The sequence below is a fragment of the Mya arenaria genome, chromosome 8 (assembly GCF_026914265.1).
Source record: "Mya arenaria isolate MELC-2E11 chromosome 8, ASM2691426v1".
Lineage (NCBI taxonomy): Eukaryota > Metazoa > Mollusca > Bivalvia > Myida > Myidae > Mya > Mya arenaria.
In genome coordinates this window covers 17,035,945-17,054,786 of record NC_069129.1, presented here as the reverse complement: position 1 = coordinate 17,054,786, position 18,842 = coordinate 17,035,945, and the positions used below count along the sequence as shown (strand labels likewise).

The 18,842-nt window shown below is 36.5% G+C and overlaps 1 protein-coding gene across 1 annotated transcript in view; it reads right to left on the bottom strand.

Annotated features, from left to right (window-relative positions):
- Window positions 1-5,819: 5,819 nt before the first annotated feature.
- The window catches only part of LOC128244012 (PH domain-containing protein DDB_G0275795-like), a 23,940-nt gene continuing 10,917 nt past the window's right edge, over window positions 5,820-18,842 (bottom strand). The window contains exons 2-10 of the mRNA XM_052962029.1: window positions 15,723-15,827; window positions 13,390-13,477; window positions 11,036-11,058; window positions 10,346-10,725; window positions 10,035-10,106; window positions 9,406-9,674; window positions 8,592-8,692; window positions 7,183-7,318; window positions 5,820-6,068 (exon numbers count right to left, since the gene is read on the bottom strand). Coding sequence (XP_052817989.1) covers window positions 5,820-6,068; window positions 7,183-7,318; window positions 8,592-8,692; window positions 9,406-9,674; window positions 10,035-10,106; window positions 10,346-10,725; window positions 11,036-11,058; window positions 13,390-13,477; window positions 15,723-15,820 — 1,416 coding nt within the window. The 5' untranslated portion in view covers window positions 15,821-15,827. The remainder of the gene's footprint in view (window positions 6,069-7,182; window positions 7,319-8,591; window positions 8,693-9,405; window positions 9,675-10,034; window positions 10,107-10,345; window positions 10,726-11,035; window positions 11,059-13,389; window positions 13,478-15,722; window positions 15,828-18,842) is intronic.

The window sequence follows — 18,842 nt, the reverse complement described above, 5'->3', positions numbered from 1 at the left end:
TGCTATTAAGCGTTTATGATACCGTATTTCTATGACTGCAATTTAATTACATATATGGAGCGATAGTATGTCTGTTTCCAATAGTAGAATTAATTCTACTAAATAATTTGTGCATGCATTTTTTTTCTTTACTTGTAATGTAATATAAATGGTACAGGTTTCTCATACCAATAAATGTATAATCGATTTCTGTGTTCATCATGTCAGTACGTATGATGTAATCACGGCGAACAACAAGATGGTTCTAAAAGGAGTGTTACGACCACCAAACGCAACAAATAAGGAACCAGCAACGAACAAAAACAAATTTGTAAATGTCATTAGTAGTACGCAATGGTGAAAATATACATAAAATAGAGAACTTTGTGCCAATAAAGTCCAAATTAACTTTCATTAACTTTTATGTTATTTTCACTGATTCTGGCGTTATAAATATAAATAAAATCCACTTGAAATCATCAACAAAAAATATAAGCAATATTTTATTATACCGAAACCACAATTAAAGCGGTTGCCGGGCGACGTGAACCATTCTATCGATCGATCGGCGTGTACAGGTTGGCTGAAGATCGCTCGATAGGGCGATGGAATTCACATTTAAAAGTGCCCCGCACGGTGTCATGACGCGGCCCAGGGTCACCAGCCTGTTATCGAACGACTGTAGTTGTGGCGTCTCGGGCTTCGTAACATTTTCCGGTATTATCTTGTGTGATGTCGTTCTGTTGCATGCTGCCTTATGAGATCAAACTACTCAAGGTATACTTGTGATAATAGCCTTTCTTTATTCTTCAAAGACATATCAAAGCACAGACCCAGTGAAATGTTGATTTGTTATAAACGAAACAATACTTTCAAGAATATAACTTTTGTAATTACAATTACCATTAACAGTGTCAAGCTGTTTTATCTTTCGAGAAGTGAATAGGACTGTCTGCCGACCGCAGTAGTCTGAGAGAATGTCATCCCTCCTTATCTCACTTTCTGAACGCTAGATAAAGATCATTTTACATTGGAAACTACACATTTGCTACTGAAGGATGACAACAGTAGGAATTATTGTCGTTTTGAGCATAATAGGTAAGTTATGTTTCTGCGTGTTTGTTTCTACTAAATCGTAATACATTTCAAGACAATTAATACGATTAAAATTGTTTCGCTCAAACTATCCTCAAAATCAAAACTTATCCCTAGAAATGTCCATACACGTTTATATATATCACGAAGCTGTTAATCATGTTTTTTGATGCAGGAGATTAGTATGTGTTAACCAAACATACAGGTGTCAGTACCCCCATCCTACTACATAGGTCCACAACTTCTCTGAACACTGACCACATGGTTTGTTTGACATTTTCTTTGTTATTGTTCTTCCTTTAAAAAATACCATCCTTTTAACTAGGGTTGACGTTTGGAAAGGACTGCGACATCCACCAATGCCACATCCACTGCTCAGAGAGCGGACAGGCGGGGTCATGTGACTCCGAGGTTTGTGTCTGTTCTCACACCGGTAATATATTTGTACTTTACTTTTATTTTACTAGATACAACCTTTGTCATACACATTTGCTAACTACAGGCGAGCCCAGTCGGCTTGAACTCCCGGTGTCCGGCGAAAATAACACGAGTTTTGGAAAATTCTAGCCAAGCGGAAGTCTTACTTTTAGTGCTTAAAAATTCGGTCTTTTACATCGAGTTCGAGCCAAACAATTTCGAGACAATGTGATTAGACTGTTTCGCCGTTGAATTAATGACCATGTAGGAAGACAGACATGAGATGAGCTCGATAATTTGCCCTTATTAGTTGACTTGATATTGGCTACATACCTGGCTATATACCTGGCTACATACCTGGCTACATACCTGGGCACCGTTTCATTCAATCATTTTAGTCTTTACGTCAATTATCTTAAATCTGTATCAATGCCACACAAGGCAATACATGGATTTTTGTTTTATTTCCAAAACTCTGTGTTCCTTTTCAAGGTAGGCTAATGTTTGATTCACACAAATATGTATCAAATAAATGAAACTATGACCTTAAGATAATTTTACGACAAAAATCTACTAAGATCTTTACAGAAACAGCCCCTGGCTCTTACATATCCAGCAAGGAAGTGACATACCAATTAATGGTACGGAAAGAGAATACTTTCTGATAATATCTATCATTTCAGCAAAGAGAATAATCGAGTGCCTCGAAGACCCGGACTGCTACTTCCCGCATTACTACGCGCGGTGTTCCCATGACGGAAGTGTACGACCGCGGTGCCACATGAACGATTGTGTCTGTCCTCAACAATTGAAATAAATATCGAAACCAACGGTGCTTTTGAAGGATACCGTATTTACTTTGAATCAAAAGGCGCAGCAAACACGGTATTTTTACATTATGAGACGATAGTTGATCACTGTAAATCTTTTAGGACCAAGTCACTTAATATTTGTGCGTGTCAAGCTATTATTACAATCTCGTGAATTATTTTTTCCATAAATGCATTATTTAGTAAGTATTTTATGGTTTATCACTCAAAATGTATGTTTGTTAAACATGTGTATGTACTGATTTTAAATACGAGTGTCACTTTAAACGAATACACCTTATGAAGCGTTGTTTTAAAATAGAACGATTAATGATAGAATATTGTTCATGCAAACACTTCCAATTAGCATATTATCTTAAAGACCTAGTTAAGCCTTCTATTAGTACCCCCCCCCCCAAAAAAAAAAAAACAAAACAAAAAAAAACAACAACAACAAAAAAACAACAACAAAAAACATAAAAAAAACAACAACAACAAAAAAACAAACAATAAAAACGTGTATTTGTACACAACCTCTGTTAATTGACTTTAATCTTATTGCCTAATTGTCTTATCAGATCTCTGACCTGAGTATCCTTCTGTGCAGTTTGGGATATTTTAAGATAGAAAATGGACCCTAAATGACCCTGAGCCAATAAACGAATACACAGGAAATTGGCCCCTACTGTGACACCAGTGCAATTAGCAGGATATGCACAGCAGGGGATCATCATGCTAAACATTCCTTAAACTAGGCCTTTGAGAAGTGTTTAACTTGGTACTTCTAACGCATCTTCTAACTTGTCCTTAATGATTTTTCTGTGGATCAAGCATTTATTACAAAGCATCTTCAACGGAGTATCAATTTAAAGGACACCCTAGTTTACTTCCATTTATCGAGTCTGGCTAATTGCCTAGCAATAGTCGACGATGCCAGCTATTCTATCATTTTTCGATTATAATCGATAATCTGAAAGATACAAGTGTCCTCTCCCTGATATACATGTATATAAATACGGTTATATATATATTTAATAACTATAACCATTATATGTATATCAAGACTTATGTTGGATTCTCTTTAGTAGATATGGGCACAATATATGTGGTAATAAGTATATTTATTGCCATGGGACGAGGGACAGCTCGCGCCTATCCGATGTAAATGTATAAACTGCCAACATCGAATAAATACACAGACAAATATTAATGCACAGAAAATAACAATCATAATACACAAAATAAGAACATACATTTTCTATATACTTCACTTTTTTAACCCAGTATGTGAAATAAGGATATTTACTGCCTTGGTACAAGGGACAGATTGCGCCTATCCGAAGTAAATATATGAACTGCGCATGCGAAAACTGGTGTTAAAACAACGGTCATCGTGCAGTAAACTAAACATAGGAAATGCATGCAGATGGGTAAATGAGAGGCGATAAGATGAAATGTGAATTCACATATAAAGTTACAGAAACAGACACAGCAACAATGACACTACAGACAATTACACATTTCAGATGACTATGTACCAATCTAACCTGTGACATGTACTCCGATGTTTAACTTATACTATACATGGATCATTTTGCTCCTTTATTGAAAGGGCTGAACGTACAAATGTATTGTTATATTTTTCCTATTGGCTATATGATTATATAATTATTAGGGCCTCGAACAACTAATATATGTATGACCCAATAATTTTCAACCAGTCAGTCCGTCTGCCTGTCCGTCCGTCTGTCTGTCTGCTCGTCAACTTTTGTAATGTTTTTTCTTGCTGTTGCTGTTGTTGAGTTTATGAAGGTCTGCCAGCGCCCTATAATAGCAGCATTATGACTTAACCCTGTCACATCCCCATGTGAGACTTAAACAACATTTTGAAGCCAAAGGAGGAATTTTACCCCGACCGGTTGATTGGATATTCGCCACAAGAGTAATTTTGTACCCGAAATGCGCGAAACCAGTGGTAAGTGGTCCCACAGTTCTGACTATTGGGTAGGGTTTAATTTCTCTAGTCTTTAGTAGTAGTTTGTTCTTTATATATGTAACACTTAAAAGATTTCAGCTTCAAACTTACAAGTACCATAACTCTGTTACGCACTGGTCCTTAAGCATCACCATTGAAATAAATTGTTTTAGCACATGGAATAACTTTTCATTTCAACATAGACACTTTTTGATGAAAGTAAAAGAAGGTCTAACCATCAATAAATGAAAATGTGGCATTGTATCCGTCCGCTTCGTCCGTATCTTATCCCCCATCCCCGGCCTTTTACCTCAATTTTCACTTTATTCCTCTATTTTTCTCTCCAACCCCCACCTCTCACATCCCACGCTCCTTTTATCTGTACATTTCCCTTACCACAGGCAATTTAAATAAATCAGAATGTTCATAAGAAGCTACATGCATTTAAAGGGACTAGCTCATGTTTTTTGCACCCAATTTTTTTTCCGGAAATGCATGTGAACACACTTTTTTCTTCTTACATCCCCATCCCCAAAACTGCTTAAGTCGATGTTCGCCCCTCCCCAACCATCTTTCATCGACACTAGCCCCTCCCCTTACTCCTGCCGTTGACATTCGCCCCCCCCCCCCGCCAACACTCTTTTCGTCAACATTCGCCCCTCCCCAAACTCCTTTCGTCGGCATTAAATGATTATCCCCCCCTAAACTCCTTTCGGCGACAGTCTCCCCTCCCTTCTTTTCTTTAGTTGACATTGTCCGCTCAACGAACTTCTTAAGTCACGTACCCTCCTCCCCTCTCCCAATTTCCTATATTTGACATTCTCCCCTCTTCGAACTGCTAATGTCGACATTTCCCCTCCCAAGCATTATCTCCTCCCCAAACTCATTGACTCGACATACTCCCATCCACAAACTGCTTCAGTCGAAATTTCTCCTCTCTCCTTTATATATCTTACCAAGAGTATTCTTCGCAATTATTGGTCCAACCACTACCGCCTTACATGCTATGCACTTGGCAAGTACTTGGTAATGCCTTTGTATGTGTTATCAAACTCTACCTCGTCTTCTATTTATTTCATTTAACACATTTGCTTATATTTCAAAGGATATAAAACAGTTTGCATATATATATTCTAAATTGTTAAGATATTTGTTATGTTCTCAAACGAACATCTCGCTTAGTCATCGATCGTTTAACATCATAGCACCAAATGGTAATGCACTATATCAAACGTTCCAAGAGTGTTCTTATTGAATCTGTAATTGTTTCCTTACGTACATACAGTCACGACGGTCGTCGGACGCCGAGCCGGCTTCTGCGTTGGACATACATATTTAATTTAAATACCATAAGATTCCAACGACTCATTGGAATAGAACACCACATTGGAATAGAATAATAAACTGCAATAACTTAAAAAAGCAAAAAAAAGACCTGATGATGTGCTAAGATATATTCTTCTCTTAAAACAATTAACAAGTAACATATAAACTCAGGGTAGTTCAAGTAAACATTATTTCCTTAATTTAACGTCAATTTTGCTTTAATCGTGAATTGGTTTCGTCGAGCGTTTCGCTTTTTTGAATCGCTCCGCCTTGGCAGCAGCGGCGGTCGCCTCCTCTTCCGCAGCCTTGCGAAGGTCTGTCCGCTCATCTTGGATGCCGTCCCAGATGTCAATGTCGGTGACGTCAGAATGGATGTGGATGCCGGGGTCGATGCCTTTCTCGCGGATCATTGACTCCAGGGTCTCCACGTTTGCCTTGGACAGACGCAGGTAGCTGCATTGCAGGATCTGAAATATACTTTACCCTTGGGACGAATGCACCCAAATAGTTTTAAGCGTTACTGGCTAAAGTTTCTTATCAAATTCAGCCGAATAACTAACTTCAAATTGATTTAACACAATAAATAGTTGTTACTTTGGTAACATTCAAGATAGTCTCCTTTTAAAGTCTCAAACATCTTACACAATAAAATGTATTTGCTATAAACTATATATTCCTATATTAAACACGTGATCCTCGGGTGGAGCCAATTTTAAACCCAGGGGCATAAATTTTACAACCTTGATAGAGGACCACCATATAATACTACATATGCAATTTCAAGGGCCTGGGCCTAGCTGTTTCGGGCAATAATATTTTAAAAGCTTTCCCTATATATCTTTATGTAATCACGTGACAGGTAAGGGTTAGTGTTCTATTATGACCCCAGGGACATGATTTGAATATTATTGATAGAGGACTACAATCTAATGTTACACACGAAATATATAAGCTCTAGGCTAGCTCTAAGTTTTTTTCCGATCGGTTGCCATGGCAAGTATAGTTCTGGAATTCATTTCCTTGAACAAATTTAAAAAGGCACCACCCAAGGAACATCCCAGTGAAATTTCATCTACATTGGCTAGGTGGTTTAGGAGAAGAAGTCGTTTGAAGCAACTGTTGACGGAAGACGGACGGACGGACGATGTATTAGCTCTGCTACATATATGCATAGCTGTGTAATAAGTTTCACACCAACAAACATTTCTACTAACAGTTTTAAACTAATTTCCAAATAATTATTTGCAAGACAATGACAACGAGTATTGCCAAATAGGCAATTAAAATTACAGACGTTTCGCCTCGATACACAGACGAGCTTACGATGAACTATTATTGAGGCCCATCCATCAATAAAATTTGCAATATTATTGACTCAGTAAAATTGACAATCATTTTTTGAGCTCCATAAGCGCAATCAGGTTACTAAACATTTTCGATCTCTGATATCGTCTGTAGATTAACCATGTTTTCTATATTGCCCACTCGCGTTCAATATTATCATCAATGTCCTATATTGACAATATTACTACATTGTACCAATTATTGTTCATATATATGGGCCGCTGAAATAGCATTTACCTTTTCCGGTTCAATGTCCGCTTGTTCTGTCGAGTGGTTAAGGCGGCGGAGAACTTGCTCCAGGTGTTCGATACGCTTCTTTTGGGCGCGGTTGGAACCCACGTCTAGGCGATGGTGGTCCTCTGTGATCGGCTTCCTGTGGGAGAAACGTGACACGTGAATGTATGTTTAACGCACATGGGCTATCACGTGGTTAAGGTGGCGGATCACTTGCTCTTCTCTAGCTGTAGATCAGGGATGTTGCGTAAGAGGCGCAACTTGGATGCGCAACTTTAGACTTGCTTCCTCCTCGCCAGAAACAAAAAAATCAATTTATTGCCTAAGAAATAAATTTATTTATGATACTTTCAAGGGATCTAACTCATCAGTCAGTAAATTATAAGTACCGAGTTTCCAATTTTGATAGTATTATTTAACCGTCTCGTCTCGCTGATCTCACAACGTAATAATTTCACAGATAATTTATGCAAACCCGGATTACGCAGTATTTTCACAAGCTTTTAATCACACCCTACCTCACCCACTTAATAGGCCAGTTTGTTTTCACGGTATCATACCAAATATAGTCCTTTCATTTTTCGCTTATAAGCCGTGCCTGTTTGTGTTCATATTAATTTTTAATTCTTTTTATTCATGTTGTACATATTTTGTTTTTCACACAATCAGTCATGCATTTTGCTATACTGTCATCTTACTTTTTGACTTACATCATGCATTTTGTATTCTTTAATATGTTCTATTGGAGGATGTTTAATTTACCTCCAACTTTGTTTCGGCCATGTATATTGTTCGTTTGTAACCATATACGTCATTTAATGTGAATAAATGACATTTTTCAATTCCTATCCTAGTTTGTCAATTACTCGAAACAAATGAACTCAACCCATACTTTTAAGAGAGTACTCATAAATATATATGTTGGTTTAGATGGTGGTTGTGAGGTTTGGGTGCTCTCAAACGAACGGTTTGGTTATTTTAGACTAAAATGATGCATTTTGGGATATATTGTTTATTTTACCCTCTCATTGACATAAGAAGTTTAACTGGGACAAATTTAGGACCGGTTCGTACCCAACCGCCTACAATTGATCTGCTCGTGCTCTGTTGTCGAAATCCTATATGAGAAACTTGGGTGTGTAATAACACATGGTACTTATGCTAGAAAAAAAGCAAAACAGTAGCATATTTTAAAATGTTCACTTTACAAATAAAAGATAGTTTCAGGTATGTATGTTTCTACGTTTATGTTAACTATCTAAGATCATCCTGCATTCAATTTTGTTCCATTGCTTTTTGTAAAGGAATGAGTGAAAATCAATATTCCAGATAAAAGATATCCGAACTACGCATCAATAATATGTTAACATACGATTTGTTTTTTACAGCTGGATATATAACTCATATCTAACCTGTTGGAGTAGTTCCTGGCCTCGTTTAGAATCATCTCCAACTCTTTAATGGCGTGTATGTCCAACACAGAAGCCGGGTCGGCGTCCGACAACCGTCGTGACTGTATGTATGTAAGGAAACAATTACAGATTCAATAAGAACACTCTAGGAACGTTTGATAAAGTGCATCACCATTTGGTGCTATGATGTAAAACGATCGATGACTAAGCAAAGTGTTCATTTGAGAACATAACAAATTTTTAACAATTTAGAATATATATATGCAAACTGTTTTATATCCTTTGAAATATAAGCAAATGTAAAACGTAACGAAACGTTGCGCCACTATATCAGAACTTGACATCCTTTTTTAATTTACATGCAGACGACAATTAACAAACATCTGGTGCACCAGTCAATTATAACCACGTCCCCCCCCCCCCCCCCCGCCCAGGCCCGGAGAATAGCGGGGACTATGACTTTCGGTCCAGCCAAGCCCGGGTAAAATCCCCGCTCTGCAGGGACGAACTGCTGGTAAAATCCCCGCCAAATGCCCCGCACCCAAGGGACCCTATGTTAGGCCAATCCTCCTCTATTTTGGCGCGAAGACAAAACCACCGCATTCACACGGCACTGAGGGGCCACCTGAAAGGTAAAACCACGGCCCATTTCCCCGGCTATCCCCGGACCTGTGGGTGGGCGTGGTAACAATTGAATGGTGCATTGTTACATATATTTACGATTGTATACCCGGAGTCCTTGACATTCCTTTTTTAACTTACATGCAGACGACAATTAATAAACATCTGATAAAATAGATTTTAGATTTTATACCCGGAGTCCTTTGGTCTGGCTCATACGTCTATCCTCCAAAATGGTGGTTTCGTCCGCGTTTTGTACGGTCTCAATGGCCTGGTTGTACAGCTGCTTGAGCTTCAGCATGTCCTTGTCCGCCGTTTCCGGGTCATTCAACCGGATTTCCGGTATTGGTGCAGAATCCTTCAGAGACCCCCGGCGAAGTGACCCTCGCCGCCCCCCGGCCCCGGAGTAGGGGTGGGAATGGAAGGAACTCTCGGGATTCTCGTTTCGCTCAAGGAATTTCACTGTTAAAGAACAATTTTTTAAAAGAAGTTTTAACATTTTTACATGTTGAATTTTTCAACAACCATTAAAACTGTGATCATGCTTATGAGCTGTCTGTATGTTTTTTGCGCGACATCCTGACGAATTTCAGATATATAATTTCAGTAAGAGAAATGTTCCAGATAGTGACATATTACATCGAGTGAGCACTAATCATTTTTTATAAGATTGAACGCATTCAGACACACTTAGCCGAGTAGTCACCCTAAGACAAAAACAAACATTAATACATGAACATTTTGATATGTTAGGATTGATCACACGTTTTTCTTTTTTTATATTCATGATATATGAACGCAGGAGGGCTTCATTTCACTAACCTTTGTGATCAGCCGGTAGGCTTTGGCGCCTGGACTGGTGGGCAGCTCGAAAGTGTGCCTCCTTTTCTATTTCTGAAAGCAAACACAAATGCATCGTAACATGCATTTATACCATCATGATATCCTGTTTGTAATATATATGTGCACATGTAGTGGCAGATAGCATTTGTATTATAAACAGTAAACCATAGATGAACATTATTAGGAATTCATAAAGCTAGTACCTTTAAAACAAAAGGAATAATAATAGTTAAATCATTGCTATAATGAATATCAAAATGGTGATTGAACATGTGTATTTTCAGCCGTACCACTGAATTTCTTCACAGATCCTGAAGCTTCTTGTTGCTGTTGTTGAATTGGCCGCTGCTGTTGATGATGCCGTTGTTGTTGCTGCTGCTGTTGTAGTTGCTGCTGCTGTTGGTTATGACGGTGTTGTTGGTCCTGTGGGGTTTGCTGGTCCTTTTGCCCTCGCTGACCTATGGCCACGTTATCCACAATATCGCGATAGTTCGCAGTATGCGTGTCAATCGCGTGCGTTGCCATGGGAGTCACGTTCCTAGACGATGACGCAGATATTGGTGTGTCTGAGGTGTTTTGAAGTTGTCGTCTGCTGCGTGGCGCGGATTTTTCAAAGTCGAAAAGCCGAGATTTGGTTTCCGGTTTGCTGTGGCAACTGCAAGAGTTTAAAATCGTGTTAAATTCTATATCGCTGTGTTTTTTATTTACTAATGTTTCTTGCAAATTTTTTATTTAATATTGTTTTTACAACGGTCCAAGGACGGTTAAGGCAATTTTCTCCGTATATAACTTCCATCTGCGTTTTAGTTAGAGAACTACATCATTTATATATAATTAAGGTTTGGAAAATGTGTTAATATATTCGAACATATCCGTTTCTTTTAAATGTAAAATGCTCCTGTTAAAATTAATTAGGTTGGAAAACTGTTGGCTCTTATACTACTTGCCTTTTTGACTTGGGTTTGTTTTCACGAGGTTGTTTTTCTGGCAGCATTTGTCTGTCCTATAATGGATCATAAAACTATTATTGTATGGATGATATGAAAATATATGGACGAGCTCTGAACTTGAGTCATTGTTTATTGTAGGTATTTATAATTAAGGGGCTGATGGATCGACCCTTAATGGGGTGGATGTAGAGCCGATTACCCAACTGAGCTGAGAGATTGTCTTGTTTGTTTATTTGAGTTTATCAAGGTCTGCCCGCGCCCATTGGCTGTATTATGGCTTGACCCCGCCGTGACGCCATCACCGACTTAAATTGTGTTTAAATGCCATAAGTGACATGAGATAGAAGTGACAGCAAATACAGACATTGGAAGATGTGAAGAAACAGTGAGATACAAGAGATCCGGGTGCGATACCCTAGCTCCTTGCTAAGAGACCTATCGGTTGGTTAACGTGTTCGGTGTTAAAGCACCGATACAGTGGATACAACTTTCCTAGATTCAACCAGTACTAAGTACACCACTTTTCCAAGCACTACCCTTTAAATGCCGAACGCCTGGCAAGGGAGCTACTTGTACCAACTTTTAACGTCTTTTGGTATGACGCGGCCCGAGATCGAACCCACGACCTCCCGCTCCCAAGGCGGACGCCTTAAACACTAGGCCACGGAGATTGTCCTTTACCTAACTAACCCTTAACAGTGTGTGTATACCACGTGATAAATTACGTCATATATGCTACATCGGAAGGCAACATTTTGCTTAAATGAAAACAAAGTCTTAGATAACTTTTCTTTTACTACTCCATTTAAATAAAACAAAGGGCAGTCTTTGCCGTTTAAAGAGCACCGCCTTCGTTTTATTACCGGAGTTTGATAAGGTGATTAGTTTCATCAAACACTTCGATAAACCTGTTTCCAAAATATTGTTTTGACAGTGCCCCGTCAGACGGCCGTTTTGTGGAAAGGTTTAACGAAGTGTTTTAACAAACTCAACTCTCAATCAAACTCTGGTAAATGACCGAAGGCGAGGCCCCGTAAGCGACGTAGACTACGCTATGTTTCATTTAAATGATGAAGAAACAGTGAAGTTATCTTTGTTTTAAGTCTTCATTCGAAGCAAAATGTTGCCCTTCGACGCAGCATTTATGACGCAATTTATTACGTGGTATACACACGCACTGTTTAACGTTGTACTTTTATTTAACGATGCCCCCGGGCCCAATTTCTCGAAACTTCTTAAGTCCCTTATAACAGGATTAAGCTAATCTCACTATTTTTGTTGTTCTATAAAATGTGTTATATTTACTTCTTCAAGAATTTTTAGAAATAATGTAGGAATAATCTGTATGATTATCAGAATAAACTATTTTTCATTTATCAAAATTAATTTTCAGTATGTATTTTGGGTATTTGAAAAAAGGGACTTAAGCCTGTTAAGCTTTAGAAGTTTCGAGAAATTGGGGCCAGGACTAGCAACGGGCGTGAGGTCACCCCTGGTGAGAGTTTGAGTCTTGTAAGGTTATTGGTCAAAGTGCACAGACAGGATGTAACCCCGGTTAGGCTTTCCTAGATTTTCGCAAGACGCTTCGTATATTTTTTAGTGGTGAGACTTAAAATCGAAACTGCGAGCTCTTGGTTGATTGGCAAGTGCTTTACTATGACCCCACAGATCCGCCGCGCGAAGAGACGGACCCCCTCCCCCCTTTAAAGAATCTATTTTGAAGCCATTTAATGACTGACTGTGAGCCCATCTAAATAAATAATGAGTAAACACGTTAACAAATTAACAGAATGATAGTTTAAACTTTTTTTTTATTTTACAACGATTGTGAAACAAGTTATTTCAACATTATATTAATCACTCTCGTTGGCACGATGTTGCGCGAGAGTGTGGTCTTGTGTTGTGGGGAAAACCGGAGTACCCGGAGAATACCCATTTGTCCGGCTTTGTGACCGCAAAACAAACTCACATTCGCCCAGGACGGGAATCGAACCCAGGTCGCCTAGGTGAAAAGCGACTTAAACGAATTAAAGAGTGACTCTTAAAAGATCCGAAGGAATGTCTTTCAGACACATGACGAACGATTGAGCCTTTAACGATCTTAAGGAAACGTCTCTTTAATGATCCGGAATGTCCCTCTAATAAATTGACATAATGTGCCTTTAACGATTGAGAGAGTTGCCCATGGCATATGTAATCGAAATGGATGTCATTAAACAAAATAACTGAATGCTCATTTAACGACTGAGATTGCGGTATTTGAATTATTCGAAAGAATGCCCCGTTAAAGAATAGTTTATCTTTAACGACTGAAAAAGTAGCCTTTCAATCTAAAGGAAATAACTCCCCCATTAACGATCACAACGAATGTCTGTTTAACGTACCTTTGTGAGAAAGGAGTTTTCCTTGAGATGCTTTTTCTCGTTTTCAAGTCGCTCATGTTGCTTCCGTATCTTTTCCTGGGCCTTCGAACTGAAAATACGGTGAACACTACTTATCTTTCAGGAACTTGAGATACGGCCAACAGTTCTTATCTTTAAGGAACTGGAGATACGGCCAACACTTTTTTATCTTTAAGGAACTTGAGATAACGGCTAACAGTTCTTATCTTAAAGGAGCTTGAGATACGGCTAACAGTTCTTATCTTTAAGGAGCTTGAGATACGGCCAACAGCAAACTCCGCGCAGGGTTACTTCCCTTTGTAAACAGTACAGTAACACTGCCACCACAAGATTTTCATCCAAAATTGGATGAAAACTTTTAATGGCATTTTTTTTAATCATATATATTTATTCTTATATCCTTTCTTAAATAATTACTTTACGCCAGTTGATAGGCATAATATGTTTTATAAAAAAAATAACAATTAAAAAAAACATTCGGAAATGTTCGGTCTTTTTTCAAATTGAAAGTAGGATTTACAAATTACAATATCAACATGGATGTGTTGTTAGCTATTCAGACATGTATCGAACGTTTTGCATTTTTTCCTTTTATGGAATAAAATCGTTTATTTTCTAAACAAATGAAACATGTTGCTGGAATTTCTTTTAAAGGTGTTCCGTCCATTTTGTAAATTGCAATCACGTGCCGTTTCTATCATCACGTGATATTTGTGAAGGCAGTGATTACTGTACTGCAAAGGAAGTAACACTGCGCGGAGTTTGGGCCAACAGTTCTTATCTTAAAGGAGCTTGAGATAACGGCCAACAGTTCTTAAGTTTAAGGAGCTTGAGATACGGCCAACAGTTCTTATCTTTAAGGGGCTTGAGATACGACCAACACTTCCTTTCTTTAAGGAACTTGAGATACGTCCAACAGTTCCTATCTTTATGGGGCTTGAGAGACGGCCATCAGTTCTTATCTTTAAGGAGTTTGATAAAACGGCCAATTGTTTTATATCTTTAAGGGGCATGAGATAGGTCAAACAGTTCTTATCTTTACAGGGCTTGAGATACGTCCAACAGTTCTTATCTTTAAGGGGCTTGAGATACGTCCAACAGTTCTTATCTTTACGGGACTTGAGATACGGACAGCAGTTCCTATCTTTACGGGGCTTGAGATACGGCCAACACTTCCAATCTTTAAGGAGTTTGAGATTACCGCCAACAGTTCTTATCTTTAAGGAACTTGAGATAACATCATGACAGCCAACAGTTCTTATCTTTAAGGAACTTGAAATACGGCTAACAGTTATCTTTTAGAATTTAAAAATACCACCAACACTTTTTTATATTAAGAACAGGAACTACGGCCAACTATTATTATTTTTAAGAACTGGAAATACGGCCAATACTTCTTATCATTTAGAACCTGGAAATACGGCCAATACTTTATCTTTTAGAACCTGGAAATACGGCCAATACTTCTTATCATTTAGAACCTGGAAATACGGCCAATACTTTATCTTTTAGAACCTGGAAATACGGCCATTACTTCTTATCATTTAGAACCTGGAAATACGGCCAATACTTCTTATCATTTAGAACCTGGAAATACGGCCAATACTTTATCTTTTAGAACCTGGAAATACGGCCAATACTTCATTTTTTAGAACCTGGAAATACGGCCAATACTTCTTATCATTTAGAACCTGGAAATACGGCCAATACTTCTTATCATTTAGAACCTGGAAATACGGCCAATACTTCTTATCATTTAGAACCTGGAAATACGGCCAATACTTCTTATCTTTTAGAACCTGGAAATACGGCCAATGCTTCTTATATTTTAGAACCTGGAAATATGGCCACTACTTCTTATCTTTTAGAACCTGGAAATACGGCTAACTTGTTTATGTTTTAGGACCTGGAAATACGATAAACAGATCTTATATTTCAGAAACTGAAAAAATGAATAACATTTCTTATATTTTAGGATCGCGATATATGGTAAACAGTTCCGGTCCTCTATAAAGTATTGTTTTAATTTGATATGAAGTGTTAATTTATTTTAATACATAATGGCGTAATTTCTGTGTTATTTACATACGAAAATAATAACGATAATTCGATAGTCTATTTGCATCGTTATCAGACTGTCATTTGTAAATGCATCTACATGTTTTTTTTGAAGAATTAAAGAGTTTATCTTCCTGATCTGAAGATCTTTCTAACTCACGGTCAGATCACCAACACGTGATATTCAGTAGTCTTAAAATACGACATGCATGTATGTTAAAGTTTTAACTTCAGAAAATATTTACTAAACAGCCTACATGCTTGTGTCATCATATATTGTGTCTTGATGTTTCCGTAACTGTTGTCTCTCGTTCTCCACGCGCACCTGCTGCCGGTGGAGTCGCTTCGCGTCCATGCCGCCTCTGAATCCAAATACAGGGAAATTGAAAGGCCGGAAGTGGTGTGAAAAGGAAAGATAAAGCGACGTATGATAGATCGACAGGGCTGTATTAATCGAAGACTTATCGATGCAAATCAATGTATTAACTTATTTTTCGATATACTATTAAAATTGGTATCTGTCGGGGATTGGTAATTTGACTATGACCAAGATTTTGGTTCAATATCAGGCGGCTGGGCTGGGCTTGTCCCAGTAGTTTCCATGGTATAATTCTACTCAACAAACTTACAAATGTACACAGTCAAACGTGTTTTGTTAAATGAATAAAAACACAGAAATATGTTTCAAAACAAATAAATCACTGTTTTAAATCTGGACAAGTCTAAATTCATGAATAAAAAATAATTCGGTATCATTTTGCAATATATATTGAAATGACGAATTCTCATATATTATTATTATAATTTGTTTTCATTGTTATTATTATTATTATTATTATTATTATTATTGTTATTATTATTATTATTAATATTATTATTATTATTATTATTATTATTATTATTATTATTATTATTATTATTATTGTTATTATTATTATTACTACTACTACTACTACTTCTGCTATTATTATTGCTATTATTGCTATTACTGCTACTGCTACTGCTACTGCTACTACTACTACTACACATTTATAACAAACATAAATTTCGACTGATAAACCTTAAACTACTTACTAAATTTTGTATTTATTGAAAATGATAATTTCTGATTACAAGATTGTAACCGTGTATTTAATAGCTGAAAACACATAAAAATATTAAATGACTGGTGAATGCCAAAAGATTTACAGTTATCAACTATTGTCTTTTGACTAATGAGGTAGAAATATCTTGCTTTCTGCACCTTTCTTTCAAATTCAACAAAGTATCCTTCATAAGAACCATTGTTTTCGATATGTATTCATCCTTTTTGGTAAATTAAAAAAAAGAATAACTTGTGGTATAACTTATCTGGGAGAAAGAGTGCATCTTAAATGTGTACTGCACTGTATATCATGCATGGTATCAGCTACAACACTATACAACAAGATCTACTGTTTTTAATAATGTTTTTTTTCTACAATGTTTTCGCAGTATTTATTTATTAATATATTTATATATTTATTTATTTATTGATTATTGTTCAACTAGTGCAAATTGTTCGTAAAGTATAATTATATTAACTTACATGAGTTGTTTATGATGATTTCAGCGTACTCCATCGTCTGCAAACTTTTCGCCCTGGAGATAGTGACGTCATTTCGTTTTATTTATGACGTCACGTTATCAAACGACTTATTACGTCACATGCAATCATCACTGCGCTGTTCGTGACTTACCTGACATTGCGATGTATAATAAAATCTCTTTTTTGTTTAATTGGACAGAGAGTATTTGATTGACGGTTTTAGCGTACAATGGGAATATATTTCACCCAGTGAGCGCCACAAGCTAAACTTCACGAATAGCGCATCCACGAGTGGGATATTTACAATGTTGACATGATGTGTTTTACGCTTTGATTAGTTGGCGCCAAACTATAACTTGCTTGTTCAATGTTGTGCCACATAGAGTTCATGGCATTCAGTCCGTCGACAAACTGTACACGAGGCACCGTAACGCATATATAATTTATATAGTTCGTGGCGATGTGTAAACTTACATATTGAAATTTGTAATTTATATAGTCATGTCCTTTGAGTTTCTGTCAGTGAATGTTTAAGTATGAATTCATTTATTAACATAATCTTGAATAGTCTTACATGTAAATGTATCTTTTAGTTGAAACAATGACAGGTGACTTATTTTTAAGAATAATGTCATTTCTTTTGTCTCTTTTCTTTGAAGGCCATATTGAATACATGTTTGCATATATCATTATTGTTATTATTATTATTATTATTATTATTATTATTATTATTATTATTATTATTATTACTATTATTATTATTATCATTATTACAGTTATTATTATTATTATTATTATTATTATTATTATTATTATTATTATTATTATTATTATGATTATAATTATTATTATTATTATTATTATTATTATTATTATTATTATTATTATTATTATTATCATTATTATCATTATTACAGTTATTATTATTATTATTATTATTATTATTATTATTATTATTATTATTATTATTATTATTATTATTATTATTATTATAATTATGATTATTATTATTATTATTATTATTATTATTATTATTATTATTATTATTATTATTATTACTATTATTATTATTATTATTATTATTATTATAATATGCCAGTTCACGCGAACTTTATGCGACGCAAGTGAGCCGTAATGTCGCATATAGTTTATTTTGATTTCAGATTATGCCATAAATAATCTTAACTTACATAAATAATAAACCTCTGTGTGTTAATGAGCAAAACAGCCGCTGATATATAAAAAGGAGACCCATCTTTACAGTGCGATCTAACTCATCGCTTATACATGTTATATATGGTGGCTGATTTCTTCCATTTCATGTTTTTCACATTTTGCGACGATATTGCGAAAATGCAACAGTGCGGTAATGCCGGACGAAAATGAGATAATTCGGAAATACGTAAAGTGCCGGCGCACAAAATATATCGAGCGCCTCTACAATTGGCGCACATCCGTCTTTTCGCCTCCCCAGTTGGTGCAAACAGCATTGTCGAGTCAAGTGGTGGGCTAAAAGGCAAAAATGCGCCAAGTGGCGGTGCAAAAATTCGTATTTTCGCCCTGCCATATGGCATGTTTTCACATTTTTGCCGGCAGAAATCAGCGACCATACTTATAATTTTACCCGCCGCATTTTCGTTCATGATTGATCTGCCGGGGCGTTTTTGAACTTTCAAAGAATGTACAATCAATACTATTTTACTCGTATGTTCCCAACCTTTAAAACTATTTTTAGATGATATAAAACTGAACTTGTTTATATTTAATTATATATACACGCTAAATACTCGATAATTAATAGAAGACTAAC